Source organism: Callithrix jacchus, chromosome 1 (assembly GCF_049354715.1).
Source record: "Callithrix jacchus isolate 240 chromosome 1, calJac240_pri, whole genome shotgun sequence".
NCBI lineage: Eukaryota > Metazoa > Chordata > Mammalia > Primates > Cebidae > Callithrix > Callithrix jacchus.
The window spans coordinates 203,798,999-203,812,573 of record NC_133502.1 but is presented as its reverse complement, the minus strand read 5'-3'; the positions used below and the strand labels follow the sequence as shown (position 1 = coordinate 203,812,573).

At 53.0% G+C, this 13,575-nt stretch overlaps 1 protein-coding gene across 1 annotated transcript in view; it reads right to left on the bottom strand.

Moving 5' to 3' along the window:
- Nucleotides 1-6,647: 6,647 nt before the first annotated feature.
- The window catches only part of LOC118151450 (cadherin EGF LAG seven-pass G-type receptor 1-like), an 11,298-nt gene continuing 4,370 nt past the window's right edge, over nucleotides 6,648-13,575 (bottom strand). The window contains exons 3-6 of the mRNA XM_078339204.1: nucleotides 12,966-13,109; nucleotides 10,570-10,774; nucleotides 9,534-9,701; nucleotides 6,648-6,780 (exon numbers count right to left, since the gene is read on the bottom strand). Coding sequence (XP_078195330.1) covers nucleotides 10,722-10,774; nucleotides 12,966-13,109 — 197 coding nt within the window. The 3' untranslated portion in view covers nucleotides 6,648-6,780; nucleotides 9,534-9,701; nucleotides 10,570-10,721. The remainder of the gene's footprint in view (nucleotides 6,781-9,533; nucleotides 9,702-10,569; nucleotides 10,775-12,965; nucleotides 13,110-13,575) is intronic.

The following is a 13,575-nucleotide window of genomic DNA, read 5'->3' as shown; positions in this document are numbered from 1 at the left end:
CTATTAAAAATACAAACATTAGCTGGGTGTGGTGTGTGCCTGTAATCCCAGCTACTCAGGAGGCTGAGGCAGGAGAATCAGTCTAACCAGGGAGTTGGAGATTACAGTGAACCAAGATCATGCCACTACTCCAGCCTGGCCACAGAGCGAGACTTGGTCTAAAAAAAAAAAAGCTGGACGTGGTGGCGGCACGTGCCTGTCATCCCAGGTACTGGGAGGCTGAGGCAGAATTGCAGTGAGCCAAGATTGTGCCATTAAACTCCAGCCTGAGTAATGAGAGAAAACTCTGGGATAAAAAGAAACCCTGGTTCATTTCAGATCTGAGCACCTACTAAGTGCAGCACGCTGAGCTGCGTTAGGGATAGAGGCACAAAATTGGCCCAGGCCCTAACGTGGGATCTTTTCTACTTAGTGAACAACACACCTGCTCTATGGAGGGGAAGTCCGGTGCTGCGGACGCCCAGTGGGGATTGGAAGCTCTTCATAGGACTGACAAAGCTTTTGTTCATTCATCCTTTCAACGGAGCCTGAGCGTAAACCAGCCCCTTGCTAGGTGCGGGGAGTAGGAGGGCAATGAAGGCAGATGCCCCTGTGATTGGTTGCAGGGAAGAGGCTTTCCTTGGAGAAGGCTGTGGCATTCTCTGGAATGCGTGCGTTTGGCTGGTGGGGTTGCTAGGGAAACCTTGTGCTGCTACACAGGACACCATCAGGCCTCTGACAGAAACCTGTGCAGCCTCTGAGCAGGTGCCCTTTCAGCCCCCAGGCAGGGAGGAGGAAATGACGGGAGAGCTGCTGAGACCGGGCACTGGAGAGCTTTGTGTGCTTCTCTTTCCCTTCAATAACGTTGGAGTTTCAGGGTATAGAGTCGGTCCATGCTTGTATACATCAGACACTTCTAGGTCAGGTTCCAGCTCCACCACTTCCTGTGACACCGGGCAAGGGGCTTTGCCTCTGTGCTTATTTCTCACCATGGCTCATGTTTCAGGGGTCGGCTTCGGTGGCCTGAGGTTCGAATGCCCTACTGCTTTCTCCTGGGCACAAGGGTAGTTCATCTGTACCATTGACACAGAATAGTTTAAAAAATCTGATGGGGGGCAGTGGCTCAGGCCTGTAATCCCAGCACTTTGGGAAGCCGAGGCAGGTGGATAATCTGAGATCAAAAGTTTATGACCAGCCTGGTGGCCAACATTGTTAAACCCCTTCTCTGCTAGAAATGTAAATTAGCCAGGCGTGGCAGATGCCTGTAATTCCAGCTACTCAGGAGGCTGAGGCAAGAGAATTGCTTGAGCCCGGGAGGCAGAGGTGGCAGTGAACATTGCACTCCAGCCTGGGTGACAAGTGAAACTTAAATAAATAAATGAATGAATGAATGAATGACTGCCACCCACACAGATAGTTTTGAAAGAAAAAAGTATTCTCTCCCTTTCTTGTAGTAAATGATAAAATTCCAAGGCTTTCTCACTGCCTTTCCTTTCGAACTATGTTTAGAAGAGCATAGTGTGACAAGCTCGAAGCAAATATTTGTTATCACTTAATTTGTCAGTGGGATTTAGGTGCGATCTGCTCATTGTCTCCACTGAGTGAGACCCTGTTGGAGGGAGAATGGCCTTGGTGGGAGCACCTTTCACTTAACTTCCATCTCCAGATAACTCAAGCAGACAGCATGAGATGCTATTTTTTGGCCAGGCGAGGTGGCTCACACCCGTAATTCCAGCACTTTGGGAGGCCAAGGCGGGGATCACCTTAGGTTGGGAGATTGAGACTACCCCGACCAACATGGCAAAACCCCATCTCTATTAAAAATACAAAATTAGCTGGGCGTGGTGGCGCGTGCCTGTAATCCCAGATACTCAGGAGGCTGAGGCAGGAGCCTGAGCCCAGGAGGCGGAGGTTGCGCGAGATCGCGCCATTGCACTCCAGCCTGGGTAACAAGAGCCAAACTCCATCTCAAAAAAAAAAAAAAAATTGTAAGTTTATATCTTCCCAGTGAATGGACCTTTTTATAGCAGCACTGTCTCTAAATATCACCGTTCCTCCTCAAGCCAAGTTAGTCTGCTCATGGTATAGAGCCCCAGGCTCACTCCGGCTGGTACTTATCTGTCATCTCCCTTCTCATCATTCTCAACCTTTACGCCTCTTGTAAGCTCCACACATGGGCTGACTCCGACCCCACTTTACCTTCTAAGCTCTATGTCATGAACAAGGGCCTATCTTTTTTTTTTTTTTGAGACAGAGTCTTGCTCTGTCACCAAGCTCAAGTGCAGTGGCGTGGTCTCAGCTCACTGCAACCTCTGCTGCCCGGGTTCAAGCAATTCCCCTGCTTCAGCCTCCTCAGTAGCTGGGACTACAGGTACATGCCACCATGCCAGGCTAATTTTCTTGTATTTTAGTAGAGACAGGATGATCTTGATCTCCTGACCTTGTGATCCACCCACCTCGGACTCCCAAAGTGCTGGGATCACAGGTGTGAGCCCGAGGTCCTATCTTGAGCTCACTGGCAGGGTGAAGTCACAGGGCTGTCAGGACTAGTACCCTCAGTACAGGGACACAGACTAGATTTTCCAGACATGGCCACTGGTGCCTCACTGGGCTCCATGCCAGCGGCCGGGCTGTGCCAGCCAGGGTTCTCAGCTCTCCTCACTGGATGCTGCCACCCCCTGGGTGTGCTCTGGTCTCTGCACCTCCCTAGACCGCTGCCTGGAGGACCTCTCTCCAGCTTTCCATCTCAGCCACTTTCCAGGGCAGCCTCTGCTGTCACCCCAGCTGGGGAACACCCCTCAGGGATGCTTAGCTGTGGGATCACCAGCTCCAGGAAGGTGGGGACCCAGACTGCTCGTTCCATTCCTCACTATGTTCCCAGCCCCAGGCTCACAGTAGGTGCTCATTCATTGTACAGCTACTGACAGTGTGAATGGTGACTGAGGTAAAGGGTTAAATGCACCCAAAGTCACTGTGAATTCAGCAGCTAAAGATCCAATGTGGGTCAGCTCTCCCCACATATGTAATTTCAGAAAAGGGCCCCGCCGGGCCTGGTGGCTCACACCTGTAATCCCAGCACTTTGAGAGGGCAGGTGGATCACCTGAGGTCAGGAGTTTGAGGTAATCTTGGCCAACATGGTGAAACCACATCTCTATGAAAAATACAGAAATTAACCACGCATGGTGGTGCATGCCTGTAATCCCAGCTACTAGGGAGGCTGAGGCAGGAGAATCGCTTGAAACTGGCAGGCAGAGGTTGCAGCGAGCCAAGATCATGCCACTACACTCCAGCCTGGGTGACAGAGAGAGACTCCATGTCAAAAGAAAAAAAGAAAGGGCCCCCCCATCTCCCAATAAAGAGGGTGGTGAAGTGCTTGGACCTGCTGGTGAATACCATGCCTCCACCCACAGCCTGTGACCTGGCAGGTTCCTCTTGGGCATCTGTGAATCAGAGGTGGTGGTGGCGAGGATGACGCCAGCCAGGGTGCTTGCACGGGACTGCTAAGGCAGGCGGATCACCTGAGGTCAGGAGTTCGAGACCAGCCTGGCCAACATGGTGAAATCCCGTCTCCACTAAAAATACAAAAGTTAGCTGGGTGTGGTGGCGGGCCTGTAATCCAAGCTACCCAAGAGGATGAGGCAGGAGAATCCCTCAAACCCAGGAAGCAGAGAGCTTGCATTGAACCAAGATGGCGCCACTACACTCCAGTCTGGGCAACAGAAGGAGGCTCCATCTCAAAAAAAAAAAAACAACAACTAAAAACCCCACAGGCAATTCCTGCGTATGGGGAAGGTAAACGTGTCTCCTCCACAGGTGCATGCAATACCTCTTGGACTTCCTCGTAATTGTATCATGGACTCATGCTTTTGGCTGAAAGACTTACCCTCACTTTACAAAGAAAAGGAGTACTTGTGGTAATACGACATGAATGTAATTTCCTTTGTTCAGCAAAACCTTTTACTGAGCACTTATTAAGCAGCAGGCATTCTCACAGACCCGACGAGAGCACGTTCCACATCATCCTTAGATCGCAGCTCTGAGGAGAGTGTGGATGTGACCCTCATCTTCCTTCCAGGTGAGAAAAGCAATGCTTAAAGAAGCTAAACAGGCTGGGTGCAATGGCTCACGCTTGTAATCCCAGCACTTTGGGAGGTCAAGGCTGGTGGATCACCTGAGGTCGGGACTTCGAGACCAGCCTGACCAACGTGGAGAAACCCTGTCTCTACTAAAAATACAAAACTAGCCAGATGTGGTGGTGCACGCTTAAGATCCCAGCTACGTGGGAGGCTGAGGCAGGAGAATTGCTTGAACCTGAGAGGGAGAAGTTGCAGTGAGTTGAGATCACTCCACTGCACTCCAGCCTGGGCAACAAGAGCAAAACTCCATCACATAAAAAGAAGAAAAGCTAAACAACTTGCTGAGCATGGGCAGAGCTTCAGGTTTCAGTTATGTGGACTGGCAGGCTTGATGCTTCAATTGCCATGGCAACGGGCATCTGTACCCTCCTCACCCATCCTGTTGTTCCTGCTTCACCCTCACTATGACGTGTTCTATCATTACCACCAGCACACAGATGTCCTATGCCCACTCCACATGTCTCTATCACAGCTCATTATATGAACTTACTTTTCAAATTTCCAGATCTCTTACTATTTTATTTTTATTTATTTATTTTTTAGACAGGGTCTGGCTCTGTTGCCCAGGCTGGAGTGTAGAGGCACGATCTCAGCTCACTGCAGCCTCTGCCTCCTGGGCTCAAGCCATCCTCCTACCTTAGCCTGCCAAGTAGCTGGGACTACAGGCACGCATCACCATGCCCGGCTAGATTCTGTATTTTTTGGTAGAGCCAGTGTTTTACTATGTTTCTCAGGCTGGTCTTAAACTTGTGAGCTCAAGTGATCTGCCTGCCTCAGCCTCCCAAAGTGCTGGGATTACAGCTTCGAGCCACCACAGCCAACCTTATTATGCATTTCTTACGGGCATTGAACATGTTTTATAAAAAAGGCTGGGCATGGTGGCTCACACCTGTAATCCCAGCACTTTCAGAGGCCTAGGCAGGTGGATCACCTGAGGTCAGGAGTTCGGGACCTGCCTGGCCAACATGGTGAAACCCATCTCTACAAAAATACAACAATTAGCCAGGTATGGTGGTGGGAGCCTGTAATCCCAGCTACTTTGGAGGCTGAGGCAGGTGAATCACTTGAATTCAGGAGATGGAGGTTGCAGTGACCTGAGGTTGTGCCACTGTACTCCAGCCTTAGTGACAAGAGCAAAACTCCATCTCAAGGAAAAAAAAAAAAAAGAAAAGAAAAATTGTGCTAAAATAAAACGTGCCCTCTTGGGTGCTTTGAAGTGTGCAGCCCAGCAGCGTGTGCTCATGCTGCTGTGTTTTCTGTGCTTTTACAAACCAGGACACCTGTCCAGGCCCCAGGCCCCTGGGCCCTGGCCCCTCGGGCATTTCTGCATTCACAAGCTCTGGTTCTCTGGTATCTTCTGGAAGGGGTTGTTTACCATATGGGACTGAGCCGGGAAGCCAAGATCAGGCTGGGCCGGGGAGGCCGAGTGCTCATGGCCCTGGGCCTGGAACTGCCACTCCTGTGGCTCCTTCAACGCTCTGGGCCCTGGGTGTCCCTGGGGCCTGCAGTAACACCCCAGGCTCCCTCCACTGGCTCGGGGACTGTTCAGAGATTCTGGCTTTGGGGCATCCGGACCACGGGAGCCTCAGACTCCCACTCCAGCCTCCTTTCTTCTGCCTCAATTTCAGCTTCCTTGGTCCGTATGTCACCTGGCATCCTGGCCATGAGAACTCCAATCCCGCCCTTATATGAACCAAGTCACTAACCACTGACCCCCTCTCCAGGCTGGGTCCTGCTGGGGAGTGCCTTCTGCCTGTGAGACAGGGGCACAGGCAGGGCAGCTTCTCATGCACAGTGCACAGAAAGCCACAGCCCCCCTCCAGCCCTGCCTCAGGACTGACTCACCCTTCCAAGAATGTGACAGAAACCAGGGGCACTTCACATCAGAAAGCCCTCGGGAAGGACGGTGGTCTGGGCACCTGAGCCACAGCATGGCCCTGGGGAGGGGCCGGGGAGGCCACCCAGGCCTCTGGTTCTGCCTCCTAGACACCGAGTCCCCCACAGGCCATGCCCAGGCTGGCTCCCACCTACTTCCTGTCCCGGTAATGGGAGGCCAGGACAGCACCCAGGCCACTCCCCAATTCATCTGCAGGCCCACAATAGCCGGCTCACATTCCCAGGCCGCTTAAAATGCCAGAGGCTAAACATTAGCCACCCCGCCTTTTGTCCTGTGGCCCTGCGTGTGGCCCCGAGGGAGCGCACCCACTGTGCCCAGCAGCTGTCACCTCCCTTACAATTAAAGCAATTGGACAGCGGCACCTTCCAGCAGACCCACTCTGAAGTGAGGGGCAGATTGGGGAGCTCCTCTGAGAGCTTTGGGTCTGTCATCCCAGGGTATAAAGCATAAGCAGGGCTCTGAAAACCCTTGTCACGGGGCTTTGTTATGGAAATCCTCATGGACTCTGGCCAGTCCTGGAATGGTTTTTAACTGGTTGATGTGCTTTGTTCAAAGCACTTGCAGTGGAAGATTTTGTTTGAGGAGGGGGCAGACTCGGGGGTAGGCTTGGCGGGCACAGCGGCCACAGGAGGATGCCCACCTCACGCCTGGAGATGTCCATGAGCACCGCGAAGCTGACTGTGTGGCTGCACTGGCACGTGACGTGCGTCCAGTTTCTGGACAGGAGCTCGCATCCCCGAGCAGACCACCCTCCGGTCCCACTGACGCTGCGGATAGGAGAGAGAAGGGGCGGGGGTGAGATGGTTCCCTCCATCCATGAGCCTGTCGGGGGCAGCCTTTGCCCAGCCCTAGGGGCTCACGGGCCACATTGGCCAAACCAAACAGCAGGTACTGTGAATGATGAAAGCCCCGCGTCCTCGCAGGCTGCTCACCACCATGTTCCTCACCAGCCCCCTGCACCGAAAATAAGACACCTGTTTGCCAGGTGTGGTGGCTCGTGTCTGTAATCCCAGCACTTTGGGAGGCCAAGGTGGGTGGATCATGAGGGAAGGAGTTCGAGACCAATCTGGCCAACATAATGAAACCCCATCTCTACTAAAAATACAAAAAATCAGCTGGGTGTAGTAGTGCGCACTGGTAATCCCAGCCACTTGAGAGGCTGAGGCAGCAGAATCGCATGAACGCAGGAGGCAGAGGTTGCAGTGAGCCGAGATCACACCATTGCACTCCAGCCTGGGTGGCAGTGCAAGACTCTGTCTCAAAAAGAAAAATAAATAAATAAAAGCCACCCAATGAAGGCAGGACCATGGGAAATCTCCCTTCCCTCCTGTGTCTTGTCAGGGCCTCCAAGGAGCAGCCTCTGAAGTTCAAGTTCTATGTGTCCTCTGGCAGCAGAACTCAAACAGGGCCGTCTCACGTCCACCACACGCCCTGCTGCTGGAACCGCCCACTGGGGTTCACAGAGCTGCAATGCACTCCTGTCTCCTTCTGAGGACAGACGCTTTCATGAGATCATCTCGCCTTCCTCTGACACTTGCATCTTCAGATTGAACAATGTTTTATGGGAGCTGCCCAGAAGCCAGGGCCCCATGGGGACTTCCACTTTTCCTGATGGGAAGCCCCAGATAGCAAGTTGTTATCAGGTGTGTCTCAGCTTCAGACAGGGCCCTGCCCTCCCAGACTCTGGGAAAATCACACCACCTCTCAGATCCTTAGTTTGCTCGCCTGTAAAATGGGACGTGGACACTAATATGTCTGCCATGAAGTTTATAATCTGGGAATAACAGGTACAGCATAAAGCAGACAGCAGGGCATCAGAGCCAGAGCTAACTGCCAGGATGCAGATGAAGGCCTGGGACAGACGGCTGGCCTGACGTCCCTCATGGTGCAAGGGGCTCCTTTAGTCTCCCCTTTATAAGCCAAGCGCCTATTGCATTCCAGGTACTGTGCTGGTTGCTCATTAACTAGGACTTGGAAGGCACAGAAGCAGGAGAAGAAGGCTGGGCTGAACAGGCTCCTGGCATGAGCTCGCTCACCATGGCGTGGCCCCCCGCACAGCCACCACTCATGGCTCTCCACTCTGCCCAGTAGAATGGTGGTGGGGGGAGGGGGGAGTGTTCCCGCTGCATGGACGCCACCAGATACACAATGTTCAGCCGATTTGAGCCTGGGGGTGCTCACGCTCTGACTCCCCAAGTCCTGCATGGTGTCTCCCCTTCCTGGCACTCCCTCCCAGTATGTGGAGACACATCGGGTCTCCCCACCAGCTTGTGCTCCCATCCTCCCACCACTCCCCAGTTCTAGTGTTTTCTTCTAAACAGAGACAGCAAAAGTGAAAACAAACCGGCAGAGTAGAGGCAAGCTCCTGGTAAAGACAGAGCAACTCAAAGAAGTCCAGGCCTCACATAAACCCTGCAGCTAAAAAGGCAAAGTGAAGAACAAACACCACCGGCTCCCAGGAGAGCTGAGCCACGCGAGTCTGAACCCACTCTCACGTGTGGGTGAGAATGTCATTCTGCTTTTTCTAACTACAAAACACCTTTCCCTCACTGGAACACACGCTGAAACACAGACTCGGGCGCACCACCTCCTGCCTTCGCCACTCTGCTGGCTGGCTCTCTGATGCTGCTTCTGGCCTGTGCTGTGGCCAGATGTGGCCACTTGGGGGTAAAGCCAGTCCCCAAAGCTGGGCTGTGTCGGCCTCTTGGGCAAGACTAGGATTGGGGCCCTTGTCTGGTATGGGGACCGCACACATAGCTGGGGGTTCCCACTGTCAGCAGAAGGGCTCCTGGGCCCAATCTCTGGGTCTGCCCTCCCGTGTGTGAACAGGTCTCTGTCTTATCCAGCAATGAACTGGCCAATACACTAGTATGGCCGCTGCATCTCGGGAGTCCGGCAGGTGAGGAGCCCCTTCCTGGGTGTCAGCCTTGAGGGATCTCTCTGTGCACCTGCATGTCTGCCTCTCCATGTGTGGGTCTGCGTGCACCTGTGTGTGTGCATCTGTGGGCATGCATCTGTGTGTATCTGCCCATGTGCATCTGTGTGTGTGTATCTGTGTATGTGCATCTGTGTGTGAATCTGCAAGTATGCATCTGCAGGTGTGCATCTGTGCGTGTGCACCTGTGGTTGTACATCTGTGGGTGTGCATGTGCACCTGTGCATGTGCACCTGCGCATTTGCACCTGTGCGTGTGCACCTGTGTGTGTGCATCTGTGTGCGCCTGTGGGTTTGCATATGTGTGTGAGCCTGCATGTGTGTGTGGGCCTGCATGTGTGTTTGCATGTCTGTGTCTCCATGTGCGGGTCTGTGTACGTCTGTGTGTGGGCATCTGGGGGGCTCTGATGCTTCCACAGGAGCAGAGCAGGAGGCTGACTGCCCCACAAGGGGCTGGAAGGGGAGACACAGACCACAAGGGACCATCCTCGTGGGACGCTCTACCACCGCTCCCCTGACCCTGCAGTGCTCTCTGACTTGGCAAAGTCCTCACATGGGGATGTGGGGCTCCCGGCGCCACACTTACGCCAGGGAGTGGTTCCAGAACACGCAGACGGGCTTGGTTCGCTCCTCCGTCTCCAGCAGGGCAAACTCCACCAGGACAGGCCTCTCCAGGGGTCTTGGGAGCGGAGCCCCCTCACTGTACATTAGCGTGCTCACTATCGGGGTATTAATGATGGGCCGGTGAGGCAGCCTGAGGTCAAGAAGCCAGAGCATGTGGACAGACACGATTAGGAAACATTCACACAAACGCCCTGAGGACATGCCACGAATGTGGCTCTAGGGGACAGAGAATCACACTCAGAGAGCTCAGAGCCGCAGGCCCCACAATGTCTTCATCCCCCTGCACAATGTGCAGGTTTTATCACTGACACAGCCCACAGGGAGATGTGTCATCTTCGGGTCAGAAATTCAAAAAGAAACAGAAGGCACAGGTGTGAAGACATTATAGTCGAAACAGTTAACGGCAGACAAACAGGTGGTGGCTTAAATGTCCAAAGACAGCAGAATAATGGCAGCTCTCAGGGGTGAATCACCCGGTCACTGAGAACCACGTGATCACGAGGACCCCAGAGTCAGGGAAGTGTCTGGGAAACTGCAAAAGGAGGAAAGGCAGAGGCTCGGGCTGCTCCCACTGAGGGGGCCACAAAGCTGCTTCCCGACATCCATCCTTTCCAGCCGGGACAGGCTGAGCAGCCCTAAAGCCCCAGGGCCAGCAGCAGGCACCACCCACGACAGCCTCGGGTAGGGCCTGTGGGGACAGCATGGGGTCCCTCAGGGCACAAGATGGGGTGTATGCTGAGGAGGGGGCATTTCTGGCAGAAGCACTGGGATAAGCCCAGGCAAAGGGTGTATGGTGCTCCAGGGGATGGCATCCAGTGGCAGACCCAGAACCTCCCTCCAAGGGACACCACAGGGCAGTGGTCTCTGTCTCTGGGCCAGGGTCCCGGTGAAATGCTGCCGTGAAGACCTGTGCTTGATCAAGATCAGAATTTTGACTTGTGGAAGCCTTGGGGACCTCTGAAACGGACCCTCCCCATGTCCACATGCCCAGGCCTTACTGAAGGCTTCGGTGGTCTGGGTCATAGCGCTCGGGCAGGAACTGCCCCAGGGTGCGGTAAATGATGACCAGAGCGACGGCGAACTGGCCAGCATCATCAGGGTGTCGCCTCCGCCTGCTGATCGGAGCCTCCCTCTCGGTGCCTGGTCCCAGTCACGTGGTCTGCGGCATGGTCCTCTGGCCGGCCGGTCTCCCCAGGGGGCCTTCTGCAAAGTGAGCAGAGCGTGAGGACTCTGGCGGGAACACCTGCATTCTCCAAGGCTGAGGTCAGGGCCAGCAGGCATTTCTCACAAACCAACAGATGTTCCACTGAAAACAATATGGCAGGTCCTCAAAAAATCAAAAATAGGATTTACCGCATGGCCCAGCAAGCCCAATTCTGGTTCTACATCCAAAAGATTGAACACAGGGACACAGATGCTTGCACACCCACGTTCACAACAGCACCATTCACACAGGCCAAAAGGTGGACACGACGCAGGCATCCATCAACATGTGAGAGGATAAACACACGTGGTCCATCCACACAATGGAATATTACTCAGCCTTCAAAGGGAAGCAGTCTGACACTTACCACGACATGCGTGAACCTAGAGGACATTACGCTCAGAGAAATAAGCCAATCACAAAAGAACAAATAATTGCGTGATTCCACCTATAGGAGTTCCCTAGAGGAGTCCAATTCAGAGAAAGAAAGCACAGTGGGCACTAGGGCTGGGGAGGGGTGTTGGCGTTTTGCGGGCTAGAGTTTCAGATCTGCAGGATGAAGAGAGTTCTGGAGGTGGACTGCTTCAACATGAATGTATCTGATATAGTCTGGATGACTGGCCCCTCCAAATCTCACGTTGAAATGTGATCAGCGTTAGACCTGCACATGGTCGGGGGTGTTGGGGGTCACAGGGGTGGATCCCCCATGAATGGCTTGGTACCTCCCATTGGTAATGCGCAAGTTCTCACTCTATTAGTTCCGGAGAGAGCTGGCTGCAGGGGCGGGGGGGGCTAGTCAGTTTCAAACCTCATCCTCTCAGTTTCAGGCACAGCCCCGTATCAGTCACCCCTCTTTTAATGACACGAGATATACCTGACAAAATCGCTTTAGTCACAAGGTTTCAGATTCTAAACGGTCCATTAAGGGGTTTACCTTTTCATGTCCTTTTTATTTTGGGACGGTTTTAGTGATTGTCATGGATCTGTGAAAAAGCACCTTAGGAAAATTCGAAATGTTTATACTGTTTTGTATCACCTATCTCAACCCAGGACTGAGGATTTACACATACACAGACGGCATTCTGGTTTGGGTTTTGTGGTTGTTTCTTTCAGGGAGGGGAAGGTGACTCTAAAATTTTTATTTCTATTTAAAGGCGGCCTTCCACCTCCCAACCCCCCACACAGGTTCTTTCTCTGTTGCATAGGCTGGGCTGCAGTGGCATGACCACAGCTCACTGCAGCCTCCATCTCCTGGGCTCAAGAAATCCTCCCGCCTCAGCCTCCTGAGTAGGTGGGACTATAGGTGGGCACCACCATGCCCAGGTAATTAAAAAAAAAAACTTTTTTGGTAGAAATGGGGTTTCCCTATGTTGCCCAGGTTGCTCTTGAATTTCTGGGCTCAAGAGATCCTCCCCATGTCAGCCTCCCAGGGTTGGGGTTACAGGTGTGAGCCATCGTACCCAGCTAGCAGCAGCTTTTCACTGCACACCGAAGACCAGTGTACACACAAATTTCAGTTCTGTTTTCTTGTTCACATTATCAGTTACGTGGCTGAGTATCCATCAGCTGAAATGCTTAGGAACATTTTGGATTTTTGTTTTTGAGACAAAGTCTCACTCTATAGCCCAGGCTGGTGCATCTCAATGCTGCAACCTCCGCCTCCTGGGCTCAAGCGATTCTCATACCTCCACCTCCTGAGTAGCTGGGATTACAGGTGCCTGCCACCACAGCTGGCTAGTTTTTGTATTTTTTAGTAGAGATGGGGTTTTACCATGTTGGCCAGGCTGGTCTCGAACTCCAGACCTCAGGTGATCCGCCCACCTCGGCCTCCCAAAATGCTGGGATTACAGGCGTGAGCCACCGCGCCCAGCCTGGATTTTTTTTTTAAGTATTCATACTTATGCTACAACGAGCACTTCCTTCCAGCGTCAGGTTGGTGCTCCAGAAGGTTCAGATTCTGAAGCAGTTCAGATTTCAGGATTAGGGTGCTCAACCTGTACCTAAGCGCTTGTTTGAAACAACCCGCGGCCACCAAAAGGACCTGGCGCTGGCCAACACTCAGAATACCCCAGCCCTGGATCGTCAGTGCCCAGAGCATGGCATATTCACCCTCCTGGGATGCTGCAGGGGGCCCCCCTCCCAGAACTCTGGGGGTGTCGAGGGCAGCAGCAGGTTTCTAAGAGCTTTTACCTTTTTCTTCAGGTGGTTTGAAGAAGTCAGCTGGGAAGGAGACAGAGGACTGCAGCTCCCTGGGGAACTCTTCCTGAATGGCATCGAACCGTGGCACTGTGGCTCCCCTGAAGTTCAACTTGTCAAAGATGTCGACAGCAAGAACTGGGAAAACAGTTCCTTTAATCAGACATAACCCCCACAGCTGTCTTGAACCCTTGCTGTTTTCTTTTTTTTTTTGAGATGGAGTTTCGCTCTTGTCACCCAGGCTGGAGTGCAATGGCGCGATCTCAGCTCACCGCAACCTCCGCCTCCTGGGTTCAGGCAATTCTCCTGCCTCAGCCTCTTGAGTAGCTGGGATTACAGGCACGTGCCATCATGCCAGCTAATTTTTTGTATTTTGGTAGAGACGGGGTCTCACCATGTTGACCAGGATGGTCTTGATCTCTTGACCTCGTGATCCACCCGCCTCGGCCTCCCAAAGTGCTGGGATTAGAGGCATGAGCCACTGTGCCCGGTCGCTGTTTTCAAAATGACTACAACTGTCACACTGATTGGCTGGCCTTATTTATTTATTTAATTTTTTTAAAAATTGGTTTTTTGAGATGGAGTTTCACGCTGTCTCCCCCGG